The following is a 21,887-nucleotide window of genomic DNA, read 5'->3' on the forward strand; positions in this document are numbered from 1 at the left end:
CTGTGTCACGGAGTCCCTGGGCGATGCTCTGGAACTGCTCCCCATGAAGCCAGGCAGGACTCTGGGGCAGTCGCCTTTCTGGGAGCAGCCTGTCTTCAGGACACACAGCTCACACAGCTTCCACCTTCCTGGGTCTGACCTCGGAGCATTCAGCATCCTCTGCCCCTCCGTGCGCTTCCCACAGCGAGTCCGCTCAGGCGGGGTCCTGGGGAAGCCAGAGGGTCCTGCACCCCAACTCCGCAGTCAGACGGGACTCTCAGCCAGCCAGTAAAACAGAAGGTTTATTAGACGACAGGAACATGGTCTAAAACAGAGCTTACAGGTGCAGAGAACGGGACCCCTCAGCTGGGTCCATTTTGGGGCCAGTGAGCCAGACAACCACGTCTGCACTTCACTCCATGTCCCAGCCAGCCCCAAACTGAAACTCCCTCCAGCCCCTCCTCCTCTGGGCTTTGTTCCTTTCCTGGGCCAGGTGGTCACCTGATTCCTTTGTTCTCCAACCCTTCAGCTTTCACCTTGCAGGGGAGAAGGGCCCAGGCCATCAGTTGCCAGGAAACAGGGTGTTGGCCATTCTCTGTGTCCAGACCCCTGCACACACCTGCCCTCTAGGGCTCTGCAATGATCATACACCCTTATCCCACCCCCTAGATACTTAAGAACTGCCTAGGGGAAACTGAGGCACCCCCACAATATTCGGAGGAAACATTAAGAACAGGCCCACTTCGTCACATCTCTCCCCCCTTAGAGATGGAACTGAGCGGGGTCACTTTACCCCGTGACCTGGGGAAGTTCGAAGCCACCAATGTTCCCATGGATGCCCCAGCATCTCTCCCATTCCTTGGTAGGAGTTACACCAGGCCCTTCCAGTTTCACGCCCTCCCTTAGGTCGGGGGTGGTCGATAGCACTAGCAGGCTACATGTGGGAAGGTTTCTGCAGCCCGTGCCCTTTGGCCACCCCAAAACCCCAGGGGGTCAAACGGGGATTGGGTTTTCTCCAAGAGCTCCAGTCTGGAGGGCTGCAATTCGGGCTCTCTTGGTTAAGGGCCCCCATCTTGACCTGGGCTACATACTGTTCACTTACAGAACTAGCATGGAGACATCCCTTTCTCCACAACCTTGGCTCCCCAACAAGCTGGCCAAACACAGCCACTTGGTTATAGGACGGTATACCTTTCTTAACAGCTTTCACTCCATCTGAGACCTTCTCAAAGTTATCCACACTGGATCTTTCAACAGGAAAGTCAGTGGATCCATTCACAACAGAAAATTTCTGGCTGTTAGGAACTGAAACTTTCTTGATTAAATCATTTTCACACCCTTCACTTGCAGTAAACTGCTTGCAAAGACTCCATGAGGATTCCTTTCCCAAGGGCTTTTCTATGCAACAATTCACCCCTCCCAGAAATTCTGCTCTTACCCTCTTTACCTAGGGCTTGCTCTAGGGGAACACTTTCCTGAACAACAACAGACTCTTTCTGGGTCTCCCTTATATCCAGAATCACCTCTGGTCCATCAGGCGGATTCCTACACAATCCCCTTTCAGGCAAACTTACAGACTTCCTAGATAAAAGGTTAGAAGCATTCTCCTTCCCTTTGCCACACACAAGTTCAGGAATCTTTTCCTCCTTGCTACAGGTTTCCACACCCTCAGTAGGTAACACAATCACACATCTTCATGCTCTCCTTGTGCCCTGGCTAGGATCTCACCCTGATTAGACAGAGTTGCTCCACCCTTTCCAACAACACACTAGCAACAGGCAAAATACAAGCACCAGAATTGTCGGGTCTCGGGGATTTTACATAGACCCTAACTGGATGCGACCTAGTTACAGGCCCATTCTCCCGAGCAGACAGAAACTTAGGACCCTTCCCTTCCTGGGCTTTAGCTGAGTCCAGAACCAGCTCTGTGACAACTGCATGACCCTCAACCATCACAGGCTGAAAGGCCCCTTCTGTCTGCTCCACAGACCAAGAAGAGCCGGACACACTTTCTCCTTTACCAGACACACAGGTTGGGATCTCATTCCCTTTGTCCCAGCACACAAGGCTGGTCACAGACAACTGCTTGGAGATCAGGGTAGCTCCCTCCATAGGCAAGTCAATACCCCTGACAGACAGAGACCCATTTCCTTCACTGTCCCAATTCTCCACCCAGCTAACAGGTAAGGTCCAGGGACTTTCATCTTCCACTCTCCTCGCCTTCCCACCCTGCTGACTGGACACAGCCATCAGATCACAAGGCTGCCTAGGCTCATCCAAACTTTCCTTACCAAGCACCTTGCCACTCCCCACAGATCCCCTGCCCTGCCTATGTCTCCCCCCACTCAGCTGGGGTCTCAGCTCCCACTGTGCTCAGCGCTGCCCTTGCTGTCCCAGTGGGGGCAGGCCACTGCTTTCCTCAATGCATCAGAGCCAGCGAGAGTCCCCACTCTTGTGTGCAAGGGGGCAGGGAGCATCTCTCTGTCCCACCCAGCCCCAGGGGTCTGGTTACAGGCAGGCAGGTATCCTGAGCCTAGCGGCTCCTCCCTGCTGCCAGCCAGGTCATCTGCATTTTCACTGACCATTTCCCTCTCCGCCGATTGGTTCCCTGGATTCAAATTCAAACCCTTGGCAGTTACAGGAACAGGGCCTGGATCCTGTCCCAAAGAGACACAGTCACCCCACAACAGGGTCTCGCAGCCGGTGTCCTGGAGAACCCCAACGACCAGCCAGCCCCACCCCTCCTGGGTCTGCACAGGGATCTGGGCCATAGGAAGGGCGAGGGGCTTCGTCCCTGGGACCCTCACCCAGCTCACACAGCCCCTCAGCCTCTGAGGCTGCACCACCCAGGGCCTGACACCAGTTCTCTCTGTCCCAGGATCTTGCCACCCCAGGAATGTCTCCCCATTGACCATCACCTTCTGCTCCCACTGGGGGTCCGAGGGGCCTGGCCCCAGGAAACTCCACACAGACATATAGGTTGGGGTCAGGAGTGGGAGCCTGTCCACCTCCCCACCCATCTGGCTGACGGAGTCTGTGGCCTTGGGACCCAGCAAGGGAGCTAGACACCGGGGCTTTTCCACAGGGTCCCCTTGGTTCAAATCGCCAGCCTGCTCAAAGGCAGTGAGGTGGCATCTACACCCCCCCCTCCTTAACTAGGGGCAGCAATTTAGTCTCGAGGTTCCCTGCGGAACTGGCCCCCCGGGGTCTATCCCCACTCACCCCGGGGAGGTCCCCTAGGCCTCTCCGCTCCCCCACCGCCAGTTCATGCTGCTGCTGCTTCTGCAGCTCTTTCTCGGGCTCTCGCTGTCTCCCATAGTCCTCTTGCTCCCTCGGACTCAGCTCCAATCCCGTCCGTCTCCGATCCCCCGGTGGGGAACCCGATCGTGAAGACCCCCGTCTGGTCGGGGACAGGAGTCTTGGCGATGCCTGGCTACCACTCCAGCTGCTCCCAGATCCTGCTATAGCCCCATTTGGGGTCAGGAATCTGTTCCTTAGAGCGGTCATCCTCCTCCAGCTGCACGATTAACTCTGCTTTGGTGAACTTTCCAATGCTCAACCCTCTCTTTTTGCACAGGGTTACAATGTCCTTCTTAAGGAGACGGGGACAGGCCATCACTCCGCTCCTCCCAAGTTGTTGTGGACTCACAGGCCCGTGTGTTCTCAGCTCCCCACGGTTTCCAGGGAGAACCCCTGGTGTGCCAGCCCTTCTCGAGGTCACCACCTCTTTGCCAGGGTCGAGATGCAGACTCCTCCGCCCCTTGGACTGCTCGCTGCAATCCCCAGGGGAACCCTGTTACTGCAAAAGTCCTTCTCTTTCCCCGCGCCAAGCTGCAGGCTCCTCCGCCCCTGAGACTGCTCACTGCAGTCCCCAGGGGGACCCCATTACTGCACAGTCCTTCTCGCTGGTCACACACTCCCAGGGGTTAACCGCCCCCCGAAACCGCTCCTCTCTGAGCCTTCAGCAGGCCTGGTCCTCGGCGATCCCCCTTCGTGTTACTGCTCCCCAGTCACTTACTGCAGGAAGCGCCATCCACGGGGTGCAGTACATCCCACCGCTGCCACCAGTTGTCACGGAGTCCCTGGGCGATGCTCTGGAACTGCTCCCCATGAAGCCTGTCAGGACTCTGGGGAAGTCTCCTTTCTGTGAGCAGCCTGTCTTCAGGACACACAGCTCACACAGCTTCCACCTTCCTGGGTCTGACCTTGGAGCATTCAGCCTCCTCTGCCCCTCCGTGCGCTTCCCCCAGCGAGTCCGCTCAGGCGGGGCTCCTGGGGAAGCCAGAGGGTCCTGCACCCCAACTTCGCAGTCAGACGTGACTCTCAGCCAGCCAGTAAAACAGAAGGTTTATTAGACGACAGGAACATGGTCTAAAACAGAGCTTGCAGGTGCAGAGAACGGGACCCCTCAGCTGGGTCCATTTTGGGGCCAGTGAGCCAGACAACCACGTCTGCACTTCACTCCATGTCCCAGCCAGCCCCAAACTGAAACTCCCTCCAGCCCCTCCTCCTCTGGGCTTTGTTCCTTTCCTGGGCCAGGTGGTCACCTGATTCCTTTGTTCTCCAACCCTTCAGCTTTCACCTTGCAGGGGGGGAAGGGCCCAGGCCATCAGTTGCCAGGAAACAGGGTGTCGGCCATTCTCTGTGTCCAGACCCCCGCACACACCTGCCCTCTAGGGCTCTGCAATGATCATACACCCTTACCCCACCCCCTAGATACTTAAGAACTGCATAGGGGAAACTGAGGCACCCCCACAATATTCGGAGGAAACATTAAGAACAGGCCCACTTCGTCACACTCTGTGACATCGAGACATTGGCACCTAGCATCCAACGACCCAGTGGATACGGACTGCCCTGTCTCTCCTTAGGGAAACTGAACAATCCCCAGCTCCAGATCAAAGGACTGGGTGTGATGAAGCGGGAATGTTCTTAACGTTTCCTCTGAATAGTGTGCGGGTGCCTCAGTTTCCCCTAGGCAGTTCTTAAGTATCTAGGGGGTGGGGTAAGGGTGTATGATCATTGCAGAGCCCTAGAGGGCAGGTGTGTGCAGGGGTCTGGACACAGAGAATGGCCAACACCCTGTTTTTTGGCAACTGATGGCCTGGCCCTTCCCCCCTGCAAGGTGAGAGCTAAAGGGTTGGAGAACAAAGGGATCCGGTGTCCTCCTGGCCCGGGAAAGGGACAAAGCCCAGAGGAGGAGGGGCTGGAGGGAGTTTCAGTTTGGGGCTGGCTGGGGACATAGAGTGAAGGGCAGACGGGGTTGTCTGGCTCACTGCCCCCCAAAATGGACCCAGCTGAGGGGTCCTGTTCTCTGCACCTACAAGCTCTGTGTTAGACCATGTTCCTGTCGTCTAATAAACCTTCTGTTTTACTGGCTGGCTGAGAGTCCCGTCTGACTGCGGAGTTGGGGGGCAGGACCCTCTGGCTTCCCCAGGACCCTGCCTGGGCAGACTCGCTGTGGGAAGTGCACGGAGGGGCAGAGGAGGCTGAATGCTCCGAGGACAGAACCAGGAAGGTGGAAGCTGGGGGAGCTGTGTGTCCTGCAGACAGGCTGCTCACAGAAAGGCGACTGCCCCAGAGTCCTGACTGGCTTCATGGGGAGCAGTTCCAGAGCATCACCCGGGGACTCCTTGACACCCGCCCCTTGGGCGCCCCTTGGGGCCAGATGCGGAGAGCAGGGGTGCCAGGCGGGTCGCCCCGCCTGTAGCTTCAGCCAGTCTGCCATCAGTCCAAGAGCAGCCCCCTTCGGAGGCACCGGTTTCATGAACAGACAATTCCCAGGAACATGAGAAAGACCTTTCCCCGGACGCCTCCGGCTGAGTCCGGCAGTGCCACGCCCCGGCCGCACCCCCAAGGCACCCCCCACCCCCCGTTATCCCGTCCCTGGAGCCAGGGCCTTCCTGCCAGCTTCAGCCCTTCTCCCAGCACACGGCTCCTCACAGCCTGGGCCTCCCGCAGCTCTCGGGAAGGTCCCGCCCCACCTCCCTTCCCGGAGCATCTCTCTCCCCGAGCCCCTCGTCCACTGAGCTCCGGTCGCCTCCTATGGGGCCCAGGGGCTTGTTAGCCAGGCAGCCGCCAGCCAGCAGCCAGTTGATTGTTCACAGCTGGGCTGAGATGGGCTGGTTCTCCGGAAAGAAGCCCGTCGCAGGTAGACAGGGGCCGGCTGCCCCGAGCTATTGCCCCAAAGTCAAACATCTCACTGCCTGGTCCAAGCCAGCCTGCTCCCTGTGCCTGGCACCAAACCCCCACCGGGCCCTGCCGGCCGCTCCTCCTCCACGGGCCCCAGAGCCCTTGTCTGCCCTGAGAGGCCCTGCCAGACCAGACACCCCGACACGCGGGAGACGCCGCTGGGCTGACCAGAGGGTGCGGCTGCCGGCGTAGCTTAGACCAGTGCCCTGGAGGGAACACGTTGTCCCGGCTACGGCCCCTGGAGCCGGGATAACCGCATCCATGCTGGGGTTCGGGGTGACGTCGTCACGCTCTGAACCAACAGAGACAGGCTGGCAGATCGGTGAGCGTCGGCCCCAGCCCTGCATGGCAGCGACTCACAAAGTCTTCAGCTTCAACCACAGGCCAAGCCAGAGACTTCTCTTCCCAGCGCCCTGCCCTCTGCATGGAGCCGGTGCCGAGCGTAGCTCCCAGGGCAGGGAGAGCGTCTCCGTCCCTGTCTGAGCAGCGCCTTGCACATGGCCAGGGGTGGCAAATCAATGCTGCAGCTCTTGCCAGCAGACAAGCTGCTCTGCTCTCCCCAGAGTCACCCAGCCACAAAGGCCCCTCCCCGGTAACCCGGTGGGGTCTGGACCAACTCTGCCTCCGCCAGGCTGGGCATCTCCGTACAGAGCGTGGGGTGGATCGCTCCAGCCCCTCCAACCTGCTCCTGTAAGTTCATTAGCTCCAGGGGAGGGGTCGGGACTTTCTCTGCTTGGAGAAAGTAAAAGAGAAGTTGGCTGCTGGCGAGAGCCCATCTGCGCTTGGCCGGCCCCACCTACTCCCAGCTCTATGCAAACTTCTGCTTCCTGCTGTCTGTGAGATCCCTTTTCTTCTGCCACAGAGCGAGTGAGCTAGATCCTCTGCCAGCGCCGGGGGCACAGCCGGTCCCTCCACAGCCGGCACCGCGGACACAGCCGGTCCCTCCACAGCCGGCACCGCGGACACAGCCGGTCCCTCCACAGCCGGCACCGCGGACACAGCCGGTCCCTCCACAGCCGACACCGCGGACACAGCCGGTCCCTCCACAGCCGGCGCCGCGGACACAGCCGGTCCCTCCACAGCCGACGCCGCGGGCACAGCCGGTCCCTCCACAGCCGGCACCGCGGACACAGCCGGGACCTCCACAGCCGGCACCGCGGGCACAGCCGGTCCCTCCACAGCCGGCACCGCGGACACAGCCGGGACCTCCACAGCCGGCACCGCGGGCACAGCCGGGACCTCCACAGCCGGCACCGCGGGCACAGCCGGTCCCTCCACAGCCGACGCCGCGGACACAGCCGGTCCCTCCACAGCCGGCACCGCGGGCACAGCCGGTCCCTCCACAGCCGACGCCGCGGACACAGCCGGTCCCTCCACAGCCGGCACCGCGGGCACAGCCGGTCCCTCCACAGCCGACACCGCGGACACAGCCGGTCCCTCCACAGCCGGCACCGCGGGCACAGCCGGTCCCTCCACAGCCGACGCCGCGGACACAGCCAGTCCCTCCACAGCCGGCACCGCGGACACAGCCGGTCCCTCCACAGCCGACGCCGCGGACACAGCCGGTCCCTCCACAGCCGGCACCGCGGACACAGCCGGTCCCTCCACAGCCGGCACCGCGGACACAGCCGGGACCTCCACAGCCGGCACCGCGGACACAGCCGGTCCCTCCACAGCCGGCACCGCGGGCACAGCCGGTCCCTCCACAGCCGGCACCGCGGGCACAGCCGGTCCCTCCACAGCCGACGCCGCGGACACAGCCGGTCCCTCCACAGCCGGCGCCGCGGGCACAGCCGGTCCCTCCACAGCCGACGCCGCGGACACAGCCGGTCCCTCCACAGCCGGCGCCGCGGGCACAGCCGGTCCCTCCACAGCCGGCACCGCGGACACAGCCGGTCCCTCCACAGCCGGCACCGCGGGCACAGCCGGTCCCTCCACAGCCGACACCGCGGACACAGCCGGTCCCTCCACAGCCGACACCGCGGGCACAGCCGGTCCCTCCACAGCCGGCACCGCGGGCACAGCCGGTCCCTCCACAGCCGACACCGCGGGCACAGCCGGTCCCTCCACAGCCAGCGCCGCGGGCACAGCCGGTCCCTCCACAGCCGGCACCGCGGACACAGCCGGTCCCTCCACAGCCGACGCCGCGGACACAGCCGGTCCCTCCACAGCCGGCACCGCGGACACAGCCGGGACCTCCACAGCCGGCGCCGCGGACACAGCCGGTCCCTCCACAGCCGGCACTGCGGGCACAGCCGGTCCCTCCACAGCCGGCACCGCGGACACAGCCGGTCCCTCCACAGCCGGCACCGCGGGCACAGCCGGTCCCTCCACAGCCGGCGCCGCGGACACAGCCGGTCCCTCCACAGCCGGCACCGCGGACACAGCCGGTCCCTCCACAGCCGGCACCGCGGACACAGCCGGTCCCTCCACAGCCGGCACCGCGGACACAGCCGGTCCCTCCACAGCCGGCACCGCGGACACAGCCGGTCCCTCCACAGCCGGCACCGCGGACACAGCCGGTCCCTCCACAGCCGACACCGCGGACACAGCCGGTCCCTCCACAGCCGGCGCCGCGGGCACAGCCGGTCCCTCCACAGCCGGCACCGCGGACACAGCCGGGACCTCCACAGCCGGCACCGCGGGCACAGCCGGTCCCTCCACAGCCGACACCGCGGACACAGCCGGTCCCTCCACAGCCGGCACCGCGGACACAGCCGGTCCCTCCACAGCCGGCACCGCGGACACAGCCGGTCCCTCCACAGCCGGCACCGCGGGCACAGCCGGTCCCTCCACAGCCGACGCCGCGGACACAGCCGGTCCCTCCACAGCCGACGCCGCGGACACAGCCGGTCCCTCCACAGCCGGCACCGCGGACACAGCCGGTCCCTCCACAGCCGGCACCGCGGGCACAGCCGGTCCCTCCACAGCCGACGCCGCGGACACAGCCGGTCCCTCCACAGCCGACGCCGCGGACACAGCCGGTCCCTCCACAGCCGGCGCCGCGGACACAGCCGGTCCCTCCACAGCCGGCACCGCGGACACAGCCGGTCCCTCCACAGCCGGCACCGCGGACACAGCCGGTCCCTCCACAGCCGGCACCGCGGGCACAGCCGGTCCCTCCACAGCCGACGCCGCGGACACAGCCGGTCCCTCCACAGCCGACGCCGCGGACACAGCCGGTCCCTCCACAGCCGGCACCGCGGACACAGCCGGTCCCTCCACAGCCGGCACCGCGGACACAGCCGGTCCCTCCACAGCCAGCACCGCGGGCACAGCCGGTTCCCCCACAGCCGGCACCGCGGGCACAGCCGGTCCCTCCACAGCCGGCGCCGCGGGCACAGCCGGTCCCTCCACAGCCGGCACCGCGGGCACAGCCGGTCCCTCCACAGCCGGCACCGCGGACACAGCCGGTCCCTCCACAGCCGGCACCGCGGACACAGCCGGTCCCTCCACAGCCGGCACCGCGGACACAGCCGGTCCCTCCACAGCCGGCACCGCGGACACAGCCGGGACCTCCACAGCCGGCGCCGCGGACACAGCCGGTCCCTCCACAGCCGGCACCGCGGACACAGCCGGTCCCTCCACAGCCGGCGCCGCGGACACAGCCGGGACCTCCACAGCCGGCACCGCGGACACAGCCGGTCCCTCCACAGCCGGCACTGCGGGCACAGCCGGGTTCTCTCTTCCCAGCACTGCACAGGCACTGCCAGCCCCTCCCCAGCGAGCCCCGGAGCTGCAGCCGGCTCCCAGATGGCCCAGAGCGTCGTTTATGCCGACCTGAAGTTCGTGAAGGCCCCTGTGGGGAGCAGCGTGTGCTCCAGGGCGCGGGAGGCAGGTAAGAGCTGACCTGCCCCCTGCGCGGTGCCGCCCCCTGCCCTGAGCCAGGCCTGCAGACTGACCAGCGCCCTCTCCCTGCAGCGCCCGCAGACGAGGAGGAGGCAGAGCTCACCTACGCGAACATCCAGCTGGCCCAGCCTGGGGAGGTGAGGCGGGGGCAAGGGGCGGAGCAGAGCAAAGGTGAGTGTGTGGCTGTTCGCCCTGCCCCTAGCCCGGGGTCCCGGGGGGAGCAAGCCAGGCAGGTGTCACGGAGTCCCTGGGCGATGCTCGGGAACTGCTCCCCATGAAGCCAGTCAGGAGTCAGGGGAAGTCTCCTCTCTGGGAGCAGCCTGTCTGCAGGACACACAGCTCACCCGGCTTCCACCTTCCTGGGTCTGACCTCGGAGCATTCAGCCTCCTCTGCCCCTCCCTGCGCTTCCCACAGCGAGTCCGCCCAGGCGGGGTCCTGGGGCAGCCAGAGGGTCCTGCCCCCCAACTCCGCAGTCAGACGGGACTCTCAGCCAGCCAGTAAAACAGAAGGTTTATTAGACGACAGGAACATGGTCTAACACAGAGCTTGTAGGTGCAGAGAACAGGACCCCTCAGCTGGGTCCATTTTGGGGGGCAGTGAGCCAGACAACCACGTCTGCCCTTCACTCCATGTCCCAGCCAGCCCCAAACTGAAACTCCCTCCAGCCCCTCCTCCTCTGGGCTTCGTCCCTTTCCCAGGCCAGGAGGTCACCTGATTCCTTTGTTCTCCAACCCTTTAGCTCTCTTCTGGGGGGCGGGGAGGGGGTGGAAGGGCCCAGGCCATCAGTTGCCAGGAAACAGGGTGTCAGCCATTCTCTGTGTCCAGACCCCTGCACACACCTGCCCTCTAGGGCTCTGCAACGATCATACACCCTTACCCCACCCCCTAGATACTTAAGAACTGCCTAGGGGAAACTGAGGCACCCCCACACTATTCAGAGGAGCCATTAAGAACAGTCCCACTTCAACACATCTCTCCCCCCTTCGAGATTGAAATGACCGGGGTCACTTTAGCCAGTGACCTGGGATGTTCGAAGCCACCAACGTTCCCATGGATGCCCCAGCATCCTTCCCATTCCTTGGTAGGAGTTACACCAGGCCCTTCCAGTTTCACGCCCTCCCTTAGGTCGGGGGTGGTCGATAGCACTTGCAGGATGCATGTGGGAAGGTTTCTGCGGCCCGTGCCCTTTGGCCACCCCAAAACCCCAGGGGGTCAAACTGGGATTGGGTCTTCTCCCCAACAAGCTGGCCAAACACAGCCACTTGGTTATAGGACTGTTTAACTTTCTTAACAGCTTTCACTTCATCTGAGACCTTCTCAAAGCTCTCCACACTGGATCTTTCAACAGGAAAGTCAGTGGATCCATTCACAACAGAAAATTTCTGGCTGTTAGGAACTGAAACTTTCTTGATTAAATCACTTTCACACCCTTCAGTTGCAGTAAACTGCTTGCAAAGACTCCATGAGGATTCCTTTCCCTAGGGCTTTTCTATGCAACAATTCACCCCTCACAGAAATTCTGCTCTTACCCTCTTCACCTAGGGCTTGCTCTAGAGGAACACTTTCCTGAGCAACAACAGACTCTTTCTGGGTCTCCCTTACATCCAGAATTACCTCTGGCCCATCCGGCGGATTCCTACACAATCCCCTTTCAGGTTTCAGAGTAACAGCCGTGTTAGTCTGTATTTGCAAAAAGAAAAGGAGTACTTGTGGCACCTTAGAGACTAACCAATTTATTTGAGCATGAGTGAGCTGTAGCTCACGAAAGCTCATGCTCAGATAAATTGGTTAGTCTCTAAGGTGCCACAAGTCCTCCTTTTCTTTTTGCAAATCCCCTTTCAGGCAAACTTACAGACTTCCTAGATAAAAGGTCAGAAGCATTCTCCTTCCCTTTGCCACACACAAGTTCAGGAATCTTTTCCTTCTTGCCACAGGTTTCCACACCCTCAGTAGGTAACACAATCACATCATCTTCATGGTCTCCTTGTGCCCTGGCTAGGATCTCACCCTGATTAGACAGAGTTGCGACACCCTTTCCAACAACACACTAGCAACAGGCAAAATACAAGCACCAGAATTGTCTGGTCTCTGGGATTTTGCAGAGACACTAACTGGATGCAACCTAGTTACAGGGCCATTCTCCCGAGCAGATACAAACTTAGGACCCTTCCCTTCCTGGGCTTTAGCTGAATCCAGAACCAGCTCTGAGACAACTGCACTCCCCTCAACCGTCACAGGCTGAAAGGCCCCTTCTGTCTGCTCCACAGACAAAGAAGAGCCGGACACACTTTCTCCTTTCCCAGACACACAGCTTGGGATCTCTTTCCCCTTGTCCCAGCATACAAGGCTGGTCACAGACAACTGCTTGAAGATCAGGGTAGCTCCCGCCACAGGCAAGTCAATACCCCTGACAGACACAGGCACGTTTCCTTCACTGTCCCAATTCTCCACCCAGCTAACAGGTAAGGTCCAGGGACACTCATCTCCCACTCTCCTCGCCTTCCCACCCTGCTGACTAGACAAAGCCATCAGCTCACAAGGCTGCCTAGGCTCATCCAAACTTTCCTTACCAAGCTGTCACGGAGTCCCTGTGCGATGCTCTGGAACTGCTCCCCATGAAGCAGTGGGGGAGGTTTAGATTGGATATTAGGAAAAACTTTTTCACTAAGAGGGTGGTGAAACACTGGAATGCGTTACCTAGGGAGGTGGTAGAATCTCCTTCCTTAGAGGTTTTTAAGGTCAGGCTTGACAAAGCCCTGGCTGGGATGATTTAACTGGGAATTGGTCCTGCTTTGAGCAGGGGGTTGGACTAGATGACCTTCAGGGGTCCCTTCCAACCCTGATATTCTATGATTCTATATGATTCTAAGCCTGCCAGGACTCTGGGGAAGTCTCCTTTCTGTGAGCAGCCTGTCTGCAGGACACACAGCTCACACAGCTTCCACCTCCCTGGGTCTGACCTCGGAGCATTCAGCCTCCTCTGCCCCTCCATGCGCTTCTCCCAGCGAGTCCGCTCAGGCAGGGCTCATGGAGAAGCCAGAGGGTCCTGCACCCCAACTCCGCAGTCAGACGTGACTCTCAGGCAGCCAGTAAAACAGAGGTTTATTAGACGACAGGAACATGGTCTAACACAGAGCTTGTAGGTGCAGAGAACAGGATCCCTCAGCTGGGTCCATTTTGGGGGGCAGTGAGCCAGACAACAACGTCTTCCCTTCACTCCATGTCCCAGCCAGCCCCAAACTGACTCTTCCTCCAGCCCCTCCTCATCTGTGCTTTGTTCCTTTCCTGGGCCAGGTGGTCACCTGATTCCTTTCTTCTCGAACCCTTCAGCTTTCACCTTGGGGGTGGGGGGGGCCCAGGCCATCAGTTGCCAGGAAACAGGGTGTCGGCCATTCTCTGTGTCCAGACCTCTGCACACACCTGCCCTCTAGGGCTCTGCAATGATCATACACCCTTACCCCACCACCTAGATACTTAAGAACTGCATAGGGGAAACTGAGGCACCCCCACAATATTCGGAGGAAACATTAAGAACAGTCCCACTTCGTCACACAAGCACCTTGCCACTCCCCACAGATCCCCTGCCCTGCCTGTGTCTCCCCCACCTCAGCTGGGGTCTCAGCTCCCACTGTGCTCAGCGCTGCCCTTGCTGTCCCAGTGGGGGCAGGCAGCGAGCTCACTGCTTTCCTCACTGCATCGTTCCCTGGATTCAAATTCAAACCCTTGGCAGTTACAGGAAAAGGGCCTGGATCCTATCCCAAAGAGACACACTCACCCCACAACAGGGTCTCACAGCTGTTATCCTGGAGCACCCCAACGGCCAGCCAGCCTCACCCCTCCTGGGTCTGCACAGGGATCTGGGCCACAGGCAGGGCGAGAGGCTGTGAGGATGTGACGCAGCAGGGAGGGGGGAGTGTTGACCTGGGAATGGGCCCTGGGGAGGGGAGACCTGAGAGCCTGTCACCTGAGCCAGGAGGGGGAGGGGGAGGTAACACCTCTGCCCAGGAATGTGAAGACAGGCTGCAGGAGGGAGCCTGCTGTGTGGGGGTTTAGTTTCAGTTTGGAGCTGGGTGGAGGAACGCAGGGAACCCCAGGGCTGGGGTCTAAGCTCCCTGCTCCCCCAGAAGGACTTGACTGAGGGGTCCTGGTTGTACCCACAAGCTCTCTTTTAGACTGTGTTCCTGTGGTCCAATAAACCTTCTGTTTTACTGGCTGGCTGAGAGTCTCAGTGAATCCCTGGAAGAGGGGTGCAGGGCCTGGACTCCCCACACTCCGTGACAACTGGTGGCAGCGGTGGGATGTACTGCACCCCGTGAACAGCGCTTCCTGCAGTAAGTGACTGGGGAGCAGTAAAACAAAGGGGGATTGACGGGGACCAGGGGTGCTGAAGATTCAGAGAGAGACCGTTTCAGGGGGCGGTTAACCCCTGGGAGTGTGTGACCAGAGAGAAGGACTTTTGCAGTAACAGAGTCCCCCGGGGGATTGCAGCGAGCGGTCCCAGGGGCGGAGGAGTCTGCAGCTCGACCCTGGCAAAGAGGTGGTGACCTCAAGAAGGACTGGCACACGAGGGGCTTTTCCTGGAAACCGTGGAAAGCTGCCCGGCCTGCGAGTGGCCAGCAGGGAGATGTACGCTAAACGCCTAAAGAGCGACCTGGTGGAGCTGTGCAGGCAGAGGGGGCTGCGCATCGGGAGGTCCACCAAGGAACAGCTGATTGCCCAGTTGGAGGAGAGGGATCGCTTGGATGACCCGATCCCTGTCCCGGAGGGAAGCCGCCCGGCAGACGCAGCGTGGGCCCTGGGGTCTGACCGGGCTGGTAGGGGTCAGACTGCTGCCGAGGACATCCCGAGACCCTTCCTACCTATGCCTGGGGAAGGGGTTGGGGGAAGCCCAGTGAATACTGAGGGCACCCTGACCCCGGCAGCCAGCAGGGGATCCTCCCGGCGGAGCTCCCCATCCCTGGAGCGGATGCGGCTGGAATGGGAGTGAGAGATGAAAATGAGGGAGCTGGAGGTCCATGAAAAACAACGTCAACATGAGGAGAAACAATGTTAACATGAGCAGGATGAGAAGGAGAGGGAACGTCAGGAGAAGGAGAAACAAAGACAGCATGAACTGGAGCTGGCCAGGCTGAGGAGCAGTGGGGCCCCGGCTGCGGCTGCGGTGAGTGCGGGGGGACCCAAGACTGCAAGGAGCTTTGATAAGTGCTTCCTGGCCCAGCGGAAGGAGGGGGAGGACATAGATAGCTTCCTGACGGCCTTTGAGAAGGCCTGTGAGATGCACAGGGTTGACCCTGCAGACAGGCTCCAGTTCCTCACCCCCTTACTGGACCCCAAAGCCGTGGAGGTGTACAGCCGGATGACAGGGGCGGAGGCAGAGGACTATGAACTGTTCAAGCAGGCCCTGCTCCGTGAGTTTGGGCTGACCCCCGAGATGTACCGGAGAAGGTTCCGGAGTCAGCGTAAAACGCCTGAGGTCACCTACCTACAACTGGTCAACCGGATGCAGGGATATGCCCGCAAGTGGACAGCTGGGGCCCGAGCTAAAGCGGACCTGCTGGACCTAATCGTACTGGAGCAACTGTATGATCAGTGCCCTTCCGACCTGAGGCTGTGGCTGGTGGACAAAAAGCTCGAGAACCCCCAGCACGCAGGGCAGCTGGCCGACGAGTTTGTGAACAGTCGGTCAGGGGGTAGCCGGGAGGAGTCCCAAAAGAACAGGCGCCCCCCGATGCAGAGAGAGAGAGTCAGTATTGCCGATCCTGTGACCCCTGTCAGAGGGTGGGGAAGGCCCGGGACAAGGGGAAAGCAGCTTTGAAACCTTTGCCCATCATAGAGGAGCCTTTCCAGAAGGTGGCCATGGACATCGTGGGGCCTCTCAGCAGGACGACCCGGTCGGGGAAGAAATACATTCTGGTGGTGGTAGATTTTGCCACCCGCTACCCCGAGGCAGTGCCCTTAGCTTCCATTGAAGCCGACACCGTGGCCGATGCGCTCCTGACCATTTTCAGCCGCGTGGGGTTCCCCAAGGAAGTCTTGACAGACCAAGGCTCCAACTTCATGTCGGCCCTGCTCCGGTGCTTGTGGGAGAAATGTGGGGTCCGGCACGACTGGGCCTCAGCTTATCACCCCCAGTCCAATGGTCTGGTGGAGAGGTTCAACGGGACGCTGAAGATGATGCTGAAAACCTTTATGAACCAGCACCCGCAGGATTGGGACAAGTACTTACCTCACCTGCTCTTCGCGTACAGGGAGGTGCCCCAGGAGTCGACCGGATTTTCGCCTTTCGAACTGTTATATGGCAGGAGGGTGAGGGGACCCCTGGACCTGATGAGAGACGAATGGGAGGGGAAGGCCACTCCCGATGGAGAGTCAGTGGTGGAGTATGTCCTGATCTTCCGAGAGAGACTGGCTGAACTCATGGGCCTGGCCAGGGAGAATCTGGCCAGAGCCCAGAGGAAGCAGAAGGTCTGGTATGACCGCACGGCACGGGCCCGTGCCTACGCCACCGGGGATCAGGTGATGGTTCTCATCCCCGTGAGAAAGAACAAACTACAGGCCGCCTGGGAGGGCCCTTTCAAGGTCATCAAGCAGCTCAATGAGGTAAACTATGTGGTGGAGCTGTCGAACCGGGCGCGCCACCGCCGGGTGTACCATGTGAATATGATGAAGCCATATTATGCCAGGGGGAATGTGGTGTTGGCCGTGTGTGGACAGTGGGAAGAGCAGGGAGATGACCCTTTAGTGGATCTATTCCCTGGGACCAGAGCTGGTTCCCCCCTGGAAACAATTCCCCTCTCGGATCAGCTAACCCCTGCCCAGCAAGCTGAGGTCAGGGGGGTGCTGCATCCCTACCGACAGCTGTTTTCCAACCAGCCTGGACGCACTAATCTGACTGTCCACCGGGTGCAGACAGGGTCACACCCGCCGATAAGATGCTCCCCCTTCCGAGTCACAGGGAAAACTGCTCAGGACCTGGAAAGAGAGGTCCGGGACATGCTGGCTTTGGGGGTGATCCAGCCATCTGCCAGCCCTTGGGCCTCGCCGGTGGTGCTGGTCCCCAAAAAGGACGGGTCGGTCCGGTTCTGTGTGGACTATCAGAAGCTCAATGCCATCACTGTATCTGATGCCTACCCCATGCCCAGGCCGGACGAGCTCCTAGACAAGCTGGGAGGAGCTCGGTACCTTACCACCATGGACCTTACAAAGGGCTACTGGCAAGTGCCGCTGGATGCAGATGCCCGACTGAAATCGGCCTTTATCACCCCTCTGGGGCTCTATGAGTTCCTGACCCTGCCTTTCGGCCTCAAGGGAGCGCCGGCCACCTTCCAGCGCCTGGTGGACCAGCTCCTGAGGGGGATGGAGAGTTTTGCCGTGGCGTATATTGATGACATCTGTGTCTTTAGCCAGACCTGGGAGGACCACGTGTCCCAGCTTAGACAAGCGCTGGACTGACTCCAGGGGGCTGGGCTGACTGTAAAAGCGGAGAAGTGCAAGGTGGGGATGGCTGAAGTATCTTGCCTGGGCCATCGGATGGGGAGTGGCCGCCTAAAGCCGGAACCAGCCAAGGTGGAGGTGATCAGAGACTGGCCCGCTCCCCACACCAAAAAGCAGGTCCAAGCCTTTATTGGGATGGCAGGATACTACCGAAGATTTGTGCCCCACTTTAGCGCCATAGCCACCCCCATCACTGAGCTATGCAAGAAGGGGAAGCCAGACAAGGTGGTCTGGACCGAGCAGTGCCAGGAGGCTTTCCGGGCGCTGAAGGAGGCTCTGGTCAGTGGCCCAGTTCTGGCAAACCCAGACTTTGACAAGCCCTTTGTGGTGTTCACCGATGCCTCCGACACGGGACTGGGGGCTGTGTTAATGCAGGAGGATGAAAAGGGGGAGAGACACCCCATCATGTACCTGAGCAAGAAGTTGCTACCCCGGGAGCAACACTACGCGGCCATCGAGAAGGAGTGCCTGGCCATGGTGTGGGCCCTCAAGAAACTAGAGCCCTATCTCTTCGGGCGACACTTCACCGTCTACACCGACCACTCTCCCCTGACCTGGCTGCACCAGATGAAAGGAGCCAACGCCAAACTCCTGAGATGGAGCCTGCTCCTGCAGGATTACGACATGGACGTGGTCCACGTGAAGGGAAGGGCCAACCTGATAGCGGATGCGCTGTCCCGGAGAGGGGGCCCTGAACTTCCCCAGGTCACTGGTAACAGTGACCCCGCTCAGTTCAGTCTCGAAGGGGGGAGAGATGTGACGATGTGACGCAGCAAGGAGGGGGGAGTGCTGACCTGGGAATGTGTCCTGGGGATGGGAGACTTGAGAGCCTGTCACCTGAGCCAGGATGGGGACGGGGAGGTAACACCTCTGCCCGGGAATGTGGACAGAGGCTGCAGAAGGGAGCCTGCTGGGGGGGTTTATTTTCAGTTTGGGGCTGGGTGGAGGAACTCAGGGAACCCCAGTGCTGGGGTCTAAGCTCTCTGCTCCCCCAGAAGGACTTGACTGAGGGGTCCTGGTTGTACCCACAAGCTCTGTTTGAGACTGTGTTCCTGTTGTCCAATAAACCTTCCGCTTTACTGGCTGGTTGAGAGTCTCAGTGAATCCCAGGAAGAGGGGTGCAGGGCCCGGACTCCCCCGCACTCCGTGACAGAGGCTTCGTCCCTGGGACCCTCACCCAGCTCACACAGGCCCTCAGCCTCTGAGGCTGCACCACCCAGGGCCTGACACCAGTTCTCTCTGTCCCAGGATCTCGCCACCCCAGGAATGTCTCCCCATTGACCATCACCTTCCGCTCCCACTGGGGGTCCGAGGGGCCTGGCCCCAGGAAACTCCACACAGACATAGGTTGGGGTCTGGAGTGGGAGCCTGTCCACCTCCCCACCCATCTGGCTGATGGAGTCTATGGTCTTGGGACCCAGCAAGGGAGCTAGACACCGGGGCTTTTCCGCAGGGTCCCCCTGGTTCAAATCTCCAGCCTGCTCAAAGGCAGTGAGATGGGCATCTACATCCCCCCCTTCCTTAACCAGGGGCAGCAATTTAGTCTCGAGGTTCCCTGCGGAACTGGCCCCCCGGGGTCTATCCCCACTCACCCCGGGGAGGTCCCCTAGGCCTCTCCACTCCCCCACCGCCAGTTCATGCTTCTGGTGCTTCTGCAGCTCTTTCTCGGGCTCTCGCTGTCTCCCACAGTCCTCTTGCTCTCTCGGACTCAGCTCCAATCCCATCCATCTCCGATCCCCGAATGGGGAACCCAATCGCGAAGAACCTCGTCTGGTCGGGGACAGGAGTCTTGGGGATGCCTGGCTCCCACTCCAGCTGCTCCCAGATCCTGCTCTTGCCCCATTTGGGGTCAGGAATCTGTTCCTTAGAGCGGTCATCCTCCTCCAGCTGCACAATTAACTGTGCTTTGGTGAACTTTCCAATGCTCAACCCTCTCTTTCTGCACAGGGTTACAATGTCCTTCTTAAGGAGACGGTGACAGGCCGTCACTCCGCTCTTCCCAAGTTGTTGAGGACTCACAGGCCTGTGTGCTCTCAGCTCCCCACGGTTTCCAGGTAGAACCCCTCATGTGCCAGCCCTTCTCGAGGTCACCACCTCCTTGCCAGGGTCGAGCCGCAGACTCCTCCGCCCCTTGGACTGCTCGCTGCGATCCCCAGGGGAACCCTGTTACTGCAAAAGTCCTTCTGGAGATAGAGGTGGTTAGGGACTATTTAGAAAAGCTGGACGTGCACAAGTCCATGGGGCCGGATGAGTTGCATCCGAGAGTGCTGAAGGAATTGGCGGCTGTGATTGCAGAGCCATTGGCCATTATCTTTGAAAACTCGTGGCGAACCGGGGAAGTCCCGGATGACTGGAAAAAGGCTAATGTAGTGCCAATCTTTAAAAAAGGGAAGAAGGAGGATCCTGGGAACTACAGGCCAGTCAGCCTCACCTCAGTCCTGGAAAAATCATGGAGCAGGTCCTCAAAGAATCAATCCTGAAGCACTTGCATGAGAGGAAAGTGATCAGGAACAGCCAGCATGGATTCACCAAGGGAAGGTCATGCCTGACTAATCTAATCGCCTTTTATGATGAGATTACTGGTTCTGTGGATGAAGGGAAAGCAGTGGATGTATTGTTTCTAGACTTTAGCAAGCTTTTGACACGGTCTCCCACAGTATTCTTGTCAGCAAGTTAAGGAAGTATGGGCTGGATGAATGCACTACAAGGTGGGTAGAAAGTTGGCTAGATTGTCGGGCTCAACGGGTAGTGATCAATGGCTCCATGTCTAGTTGGCAGCCGGTGTCAAGTGGAGTGCCCCAGGGGTCGGTCCTGGGGCCGGTTTTGTTCAATATCTTCATAAATGATCTGGAGGATGGTGTGGATTGCACTCTCAGCAAATTTGCGGATGATACTAAACTGGGAGGAGTGGTAGATACGCTGGAGGGGAGGGATAGGATACAGAAGGACCAAGACAAATTGGAGGATTGGGCCAAAAGAAATCTGATGAGGTTCAATAAGGATAAGTGCAGGGTCCTGCACTTAGGATGGAAGAACCCAATGCACAGCTACAGACTAGGGACCGAATGGCTAGGCAGCAGTTCTGCGGAAAAGGACCTAGGGGTGACAGTGGACGAGAAGCTGGATATGAGTCAGCAGTGTGCCCTTGTTGCCAAGAAGGCCAATGGCATTTTGGGATGTATAAGTAGGCGCATAGCAAGCAGATCGAGGGACGTGATCGTTCCCCTCTATTCGACATTGGTGAGGCCTCATCTGGAGTACTGTGTCCAGTTTTGGGCCCCACACTTCAAGAAGGATGTGGATAAATTGGAGAGAGTCCAGCGAAGGGCAACAAAAATGATTAGGGGATTGGAACACATGAGTTATGAGGAGAGGCTGAGGGAGCTGGGATTGTTTAGCCTGCAGAAGAGAAGAATGAGGGGGGATTTGATAGCTGCTTTCAACTACCTGAAAGGGGGTTCCAAAGAGGATGGCTCTAGACTGTTCTCAATGGTAGCAGATGACAGAACGAGGAGTAATGGTCTCAAGTTGCAGTGGGGGAGGTTTAGATTGGATATTAGGAAAAACTTTTTCACTAAGAGGGTGGTGAAACACTGGAATGGGTTCCCTAGGGAGGTGGTAGAATCTCCTTCCTTAGAGGTTTTTAAGGTCAGGCTTGACAAAGCCCTGGCTGGGATGATTTAACTGGGAATTGGTCCTGCTTCGAGCAGGGGGTTGGACTAGATGACCTTCAGGGGTCCCTTCCAACCCTGATATTCTATGATTCTATGATTCTCTCTCCCAGGGCCAAGCTGCAGGCTCCTCCGCCCGTGAGACTGCTCACTGCAGTCCCCAGGGGGACCCCATTACTGCACAGTCTTTCTTGCTGGTCACACACTCCCAGGGATTAACCGCCCTCTGAAACCGCTCCTCTCTGAGCCTTCAGCATGCCTGGTTCTCGTCAATCCCTCTTCGTTTTACTGCTCCCCAGTCACTTACTGCAGGAAGTGCCACCCATGGGGTGCAGTAGATCCCATGTCTGCCACCAGTTGTCACGGAGTCCCTGGGCGATGCTCTGGAACTGCTCCCCATGAAGCCAGTCAGGACTCTGGGGCAGTCGCTTTTCTGTGAGCAAAAAGAAAAGGAGGACTTGTGGCACCTTAGAGACTAACCAATTTATTTGAGCATGAGCTTTCGTGAGCTACAGCTCACTTCATCGGATGCATTCAGTGGAAATTGTAGAAGATCTTTTTGTACACACAAAGCATGAAAAAATACCTTCTCCCACCCCACTCTCCTGCTGGTAATAGCTTATCTAAAGTGACCACTCTCCTTACAATGTGTATGATAATCAAGGTGGGCCATTTCCAGCACAAATCCAGGGTTTAACAAG

At 59.6% G+C, this 21,887-nt stretch overlaps 1 protein-coding gene across 1 annotated transcript in view; it reads left to right on the top strand.

Moving 5' to 3' along the window:
• The first annotated feature begins 9,909 nt into the window (after positions 1-9,909).
• The window catches only part of LOC140911996 (B-cell differentiation antigen CD72-like), a 41,489-nt gene continuing 29,511 nt past the window's right edge, over positions 9,910-21,887 (top strand). The window contains exons 1-2 of the mRNA XM_073346150.1: positions 9,910-10,009; positions 10,093-10,191. Coding sequence (XP_073202251.1) covers positions 9,925-10,009; positions 10,093-10,191 — 184 coding nt within the window. The 5' untranslated portion in view covers positions 9,910-9,924. The remainder of the gene's footprint in view (positions 10,010-10,092; positions 10,192-21,887) is intronic.

The sequence above is a fragment of the Lepidochelys kempii genome, chromosome 5 (assembly GCF_965140265.1).
Source record: "Lepidochelys kempii isolate rLepKem1 chromosome 5, rLepKem1.hap2, whole genome shotgun sequence".
In the NCBI taxonomy this organism is placed as follows: Eukaryota; Metazoa; Chordata; order Testudines; family Cheloniidae; genus Lepidochelys; species Lepidochelys kempii.